The sequence below is a fragment of the Charadrius vociferus genome, unplaced genomic scaffold (genome assembly GCF_000708025.1).
Source record: "Charadrius vociferus isolate BGI_N301 unplaced genomic scaffold, ASM70802v2 scaffold650, whole genome shotgun sequence".
NCBI classification, from domain to species: domain Eukaryota; kingdom Metazoa; phylum Chordata; class Aves; order Charadriiformes; family Charadriidae; genus Charadrius; species Charadrius vociferus.
The window spans coordinates 5,928,400-5,934,399 of NW_009646736.1; the positions used below are offsets into that span (position 1 = coordinate 5,928,400).

The window sequence follows — 6,000 nt, forward strand, 5'->3', positions numbered from 1 at the left end:
CTATTTAAAATACCGTTTATCAAGATGAAATAATTAGTTATGCTATCAAATAAGCTAGGCACACCTGAAGAGCCCATTGATTTTAGTGGAATGTAACAACAGTTTGTAGTAGTAGGTATAATGATAAGGGACACTTTAAAATTTTACTGCTAGGTCTTCCATGTAAAATGGGAGACTAGATTAGTATAGCTGTCCTAGTATTTCCTGCACTTGTGTTGTTATTCCCCCCCTTCCCTGTCCCCGGTTTCTTTCACTTAGCTAAATCACCTCTTCTTGGTGATGCAGGGAATATCTCTTTATTGCTATGGAAGGAATTTATGCCAGTACTGAAAGAAGCACATCTTTTGATCTGTGTTCAGACTTGCTGATGGTTTAGGTTTATTTTTTGTATGATTAATTTTCCGACTATTTGACAGACAAATGAGGTGTGCTCAGGGTATATATTTTCTTTCAAAATTGTCCTACTGGTATATAGAAATGGACCGTATTTGTGGGGTTTTTTTAACTGAGACGATGTTATTGCAGAATCTTGTTTGTATTTTTGTTTTGTCTTTAAATGTCTTTTAGTTATGAGATTATCTCAATTTTCAATCTGGATTAATGAAGATGAATGCATGTTTTTTAAGTAGAAAGAGGTTCCTGGTATTATTTCATGGTAATTTAGTTTAGAAAATCTATTACATCTGTAATGTTTCCCTGAAATTTGTGAAATTGAAGACTGTTCACTTGCAATTTGATACTCAGACTGTCTCACATAGGGTGACATCTTTCATGTTTTTGCCGCTCTGTGTGTTAAAATAGATGTTTCTGCTGTGTACAAAGCAGTAGTAAAGATTTGGAGAGCGGGTATGGTGTGACTGTTAGTTCCTTTGCAGATTATGTGCTGTGTTCCTTCAGTACTCAGTGCTTTCATGCTGTTTGTGCTTAGCTTGATTGTCTTTACTTAATAATTAGTGACACCTCATCTGAAATCATGAATGCTTCTAATAATTTAGGAAAAAGAAAAAGAGTTGGAAAGAGAACGGGACAGAGACAAAAAGGACAAGGAGAAGAATGAATCCAGGTCCAAGGATAAGAAGGAAAAGGAGGAATGTACACCAACCAGAAAAGAGAGGTATGGCTTTCCTTGGAGTAAAGTGAATGGGAAGAAAAACCTCACAGTACCTTTGTATACAGTGGCAGCCTTGAAATTACATTGTATCATGCATCTTATTTTTAAAAGGAAAACACAAATCCACCCAAACAAATAAAAAAAAACCACCAAACCCTACAAAACCAACAACAACCCCCCCATGCTTTGGATATTTAAACATGTTTCAAAATTTTAAAGGAATTGTCATCTTTATCCTCCCCCAAGTGATGTACCCCTTTGAATAGATTCCCCTTTTGGCTCATTTAGGCCCTGAGGAAACATGGTAAAATAAAGACCAGTTGAAAACAGAGTATATTTAGCTCTCTTTTAGCAGCAAATTGACCGCAGTCAGAAAACTGTACTGAAGTCATACCACAAATTATTTGTGGTGGTTTAAATGTTATTCTTCTCATAGTGAAAATTCTTCGAAACAGCTAGTTTTACAGGTGTTGATTGTACACCTGGATCTTCTAATACTTGTATAGCCAAACTCTTCCGTGGTATTAAGTGTAGATACAGTAAAATGCTTTGCTTTTCAGGAAACTGTGACAGAATGTTTTTATACTGCAATAAACAAAGATGAGTCACGGGTCTTAATATTTTTCAACCAGAGAAAGTCTGGTGTGCATGTTGAACTTGGTTGTTTGGGTTTTTTTTTGAAGTAACAGAAAGCCTACTACTTTTTAATTACTTAAAAGGATCTAATGTTACGTTGGCAAAAGAAAATATCTATAGAAAGGAATCAATTTTCTTAATATACATTTTCACTTCTCTGTGAGTCTCTGCGTGTGTGTACGTACATAATTATATTTGCTTTCTTTACAAAGGAAAAGACGACACAGTGCTTCACCTAGCCCATCTCGCAGCAGTGGCAGTAGACGAGCAAAATCTCCCTCACCAAAATCAGAACGCTCAGAACGCTCTGAACGTTCCCACAAAGAGAGTTCACGTTCTCGGTCATCACATAAAGATTCTCCCAGAGATGTCAGTAAAAAAGCCAAAAGGTAAGCTGGTATCTTCTCTATTTCAGGTTGTAGGAAAGTTAAGTACATACTGTGTTTTGGTTGGATGTTTTTTGTTTGTGGGTTTTTTTAGCAGAGCATATTTGATACACAAGTATGTTCTCTCATAAAGGACTGTACTGCGTGTTCCTGGTTAATATATTTGGACACTTGTTGTCTGAAATGTGTACAGCCTCCTGCTGATAGCTAAAAGACTGTTCACTTCTATCTTCTTGTTTACCTGTTTACTGATAATTTTGAGAAATACTGCTTTAAACCAAAGCACCCTGCTGTTTTATTAGCTTTTTATTTTCAAAGGACAAATATTCTGTAGCCCGTAGAACTTCCTGAATTATAGTGAGCACACAGTCTTTCACTGATGATTTGCTTACATGAATCTCATCTCCTATGGTTTGTTTTTTTGATGAAAAAAAAATAATCTAGAATAGATAATGCTTATGGGTTTTTGTTTCTGAAGTAGGTATTGCCTAATCTCCGGACTGACACAAATATTTGTCTCTAGTTAATGTTAAACTTGGGGGGAAATTTTATTATTGTATTGATGCCTTTGTAGCTCAAAACTGAACAGTTCAGCTTCCGCTTCTTCTAGAGGTGTAGAATATCTTATTGATACAAGATTTCTCAAACTTGCTGAAGAAAATTCCTTTGCTGTTGAGAAAATTGTAGTATATATTCACAGTAATCAGATTCTTGTGCTCTAAGTTAGGAATTCAAATAGAAATAGAAAAGTATTTGAGATTTTTTTTCTTTTAAAGTTAATATGATGGCTATTCACAGAATCACAGAATCTTCAGAGTTGGAAGGGACCTCTAGAGATCATCTAGTCCAACTCCCCTGCTAAAGCAGGATTGCCCAGAGCACATTACGTAGGACTGCATCCAGGCGGGTTTTGAAAATCTCAGAGAAGGGGACTCCACAGCCTCCCTGGGCAGCCTGTGCCATGCTCTGTCACCCGAACTGTAAAGAAGTTTTTCCGCGTATCTGAATGGAACTTCCTATGTTCCAACTTGTGCCCATTGCCCCTCGTCCTGTCACTGGGAACCAATTAAGATTATATCAGATTAATGTATTTGGTGTGGGTTAGATGACAGTAAACTTATTCAGTGTACTTTTTCTGTGGGATTACATCACGAGCTGAATGTGTTTGATGAGAATCTAAAATAGCATAACACAATTCAACATAATTTTTCATTTCTGTTCTCTTCTATATGGATATAGGCTGCTATTAATACAAGAGCCAAGGTGGTTGAGGCGTATGTGGAAACTTGTGAGTTCCTTATGTTGGTTTAAGAAGGACACAAGTTGGTGTTATTTTTCTTGAGGATTCTAAGCACTGAAGCTAAGCCCAAAATATATTAAAAACCTTACAATGCAAAAATTGCCTTTTTCGTAAAAGCAAGATACTTCCCCTTACTAAGAAAAAATATTTTCTACCTTGTTTAGGTCAATAAATGAATGCCAAATAGTTGTACAAAAAGTTGGTATTATCAATTAGTATTTGACCTAAAACTTTATTTTTTTTTACAGGTCGCCATCTGGCTCCAGGACACCCAAAAGATCACGAAGATCACGATCCAGATCCCCTAAAAAGTCAGGGAAAAAATCCAGGTCTCAGTCCCGTTCTCCTCACAGATCTCACAAGAAGTCAAAGAAAAGCAAACACTGACAATGTTAATATTTTTTTATGATACTGTCACTTACTGGAAATGCGGTTTTGTTTTTGTGCCTGAACAGTCTGTTAAAAAACAAAAAAGCATTCCTGATTTTTTTTTTTTTTTTTGTGAATGCACGTGTATACTCATGAGTATTGGCATCTGTAGACCTGTCATTGTTTTATATTGTACAAAATATCTTCATTGTGACTATTTCCCAAATGAAACATTTTTGTGTTTAGAAGTTTCATCAGAAATGTGTGTAACTGATCTGCTGGCAGTAGTGATATTTTGTTTTAGAATGTTGTGACATAGCAGAAATAACTCAAATGTTCCCCCTTTTTGTAGCTTTGACAATTTGAATTAGATTTCAAATAAAATCTGAACAGAAAATTAAGATGTTGTTTTCTTGCCCCACTGGTGATACAGATCTCTAAAGGAATTCATAGTTTGTTTGGAAGTACTGTGTATTTCGGACATACTATGGTGCTTAGATCTTTCAGTATAGTGGTAGCTCTGTTCCTGTTGTCACTAGTTTGACTCTCCAGCTAAAAGCACCTTTTCAATCCAGTGGATGGGTTTTCTTTCCTACCGTGGTATTTTACTGTAAGAGCAGTTGAACAGTCTGGTACATACCATGATAAGCTTTACAAGTCAATCTTTGCTTCGTATTTCTCCATTTTAATTGCAGGGAATATTTGTGACGCCAGAGTAATACTTTTCTTCATTTTTAAAAAAGGGCCTCTACAGAGATGCATCATATGTATGTGTCTGTATATCGTATATATATGATGTATCGATAACAAGCCATATTTATGGCGTGCATGGGGAACAATAAAAGGACAGCAAGCCTGAGGCTCTATGACTCCTTCCTTAAGTATAGGTACAGTAATTGCAACCTACAGTACACTGTTGTTTTCTAAAACTGATTTTTATTCCAAAAGGACACCTTTTACATTATTTTATTGAATTTATTCCTCTAGCTGTGGAAATTCTTCAAAATGGGAAAAAATATTTTTTTTATTCCATATTTTATTTATTAATATTTTAGAAGCAAGAGGCTGTTTAACCTTTTTTTAATGTTAGGCTTTTTCCTTCTCCAAACTTGTTCTGTGTGTTAGGCATTGATGTGACTTTAAATCGCTTCACCTCGGTCTCTTATCATGCAGCCTTTCTGTGGGTGGGAGGGATGAGAAATGAAGGGGATTCAATGTTTATACTTGGAGGTGTGGGGAGATTGTAATAAAAATGTAACGTTAAAAGGGATCTGGCCTCCTGTGAACTGTTTCTAAAACCAAAAGCTGTGCTTAGTTACAGGCACAGAGTGCTGGATGATGGCCTGCTACTATACTTGTATATCTACAGGTTTTACATTGTTAGAATTTTGTAAATGTGGCGGGGAAAATCTTACGTTGTACCTGTATATAGCCTAAGAGGCAATGCTTTCAGAAGCCAGATCTCAAATGTCTTTTGCAAAATGTGCACGTTTAATTTAAAAAAAAATAATACCTATTTTCTCCATTTTTTTGCTGATGGGAAACTTTGTAATAAGATTATAGAAATTGTTGCAAATGTGAGAATTAAGTGGAGAATTCTCTTTGCTGATGATGAACTGAGAGATGATCTGGAATACTGAAAATATGGAGAATGCATGTATACTGTAAAGACGTTCTTAGAATAAGTATCGAATAGATGCATTAATAATGAGAAAAGAATACACCTTATATCTGTTTACATTACATTATAAAAAAATCTGTTTTAGAAAAATGCAGAGTTTATTTTTTATATTTGTCTTTCTCCCCATAACATAAGGTGTTTCAGATGTACAGATTTTGGTAACTATACTATTAGAAACTAAATTATTTTTTTCTTAAATGCTGTGTGTTCGCACCTGGCACAGATTAGATAAGGTTTTCTAGAGCAAAAAGTTGGCCAGGGAAAATCCTAACTTTATGAATCCTAACTTTGCGATATGAAGAAGATCACTTCAGAGCTGATTAACTTCTTTAAAACTATTACTTTTATCTTCTAGCTGTTTATAAATGGAGGAGTGATAAACAGCAATGTTCTAGTGAAGTGAAACTAAAGATAGTTTGCCACAGAACTATTACATCTGCAGAATCAATTGTGGATTTCATTTAATAGCTAAAAATCCTCAGGGTGGAAAAACACTTAGCATTATAGGTTAGCCATA

At 35.3% G+C, this 6,000-nt stretch overlaps 1 protein-coding gene across 1 annotated transcript in view; it reads left to right on the plus strand.

Annotated features, from left to right (window-relative positions):
* The window catches only part of U2SURP (U2 snRNP-associated SURP domain containing), a 36,299-nt gene extending 32,096 nt beyond the window's left edge, over positions 1 to 4,203 (plus strand). Inside the window, exons 23-25 of the mRNA XM_009890096.1 lie at positions 996 to 1,114; positions 1,960 to 2,136; positions 3,682 to 4,203. Of these exons, the coding sequence (XP_009888398.1) occupies positions 996 to 1,114; positions 1,960 to 2,136; positions 3,682 to 3,820 (435 nt within the window). The 3' untranslated portion in view covers positions 3,821 to 4,203. The remainder of the gene's footprint in view (positions 1 to 995; positions 1,115 to 1,959; positions 2,137 to 3,681) is intronic.
* The last annotated feature ends 1,797 nt before the right edge of the window (positions 4,204 to 6,000 follow it).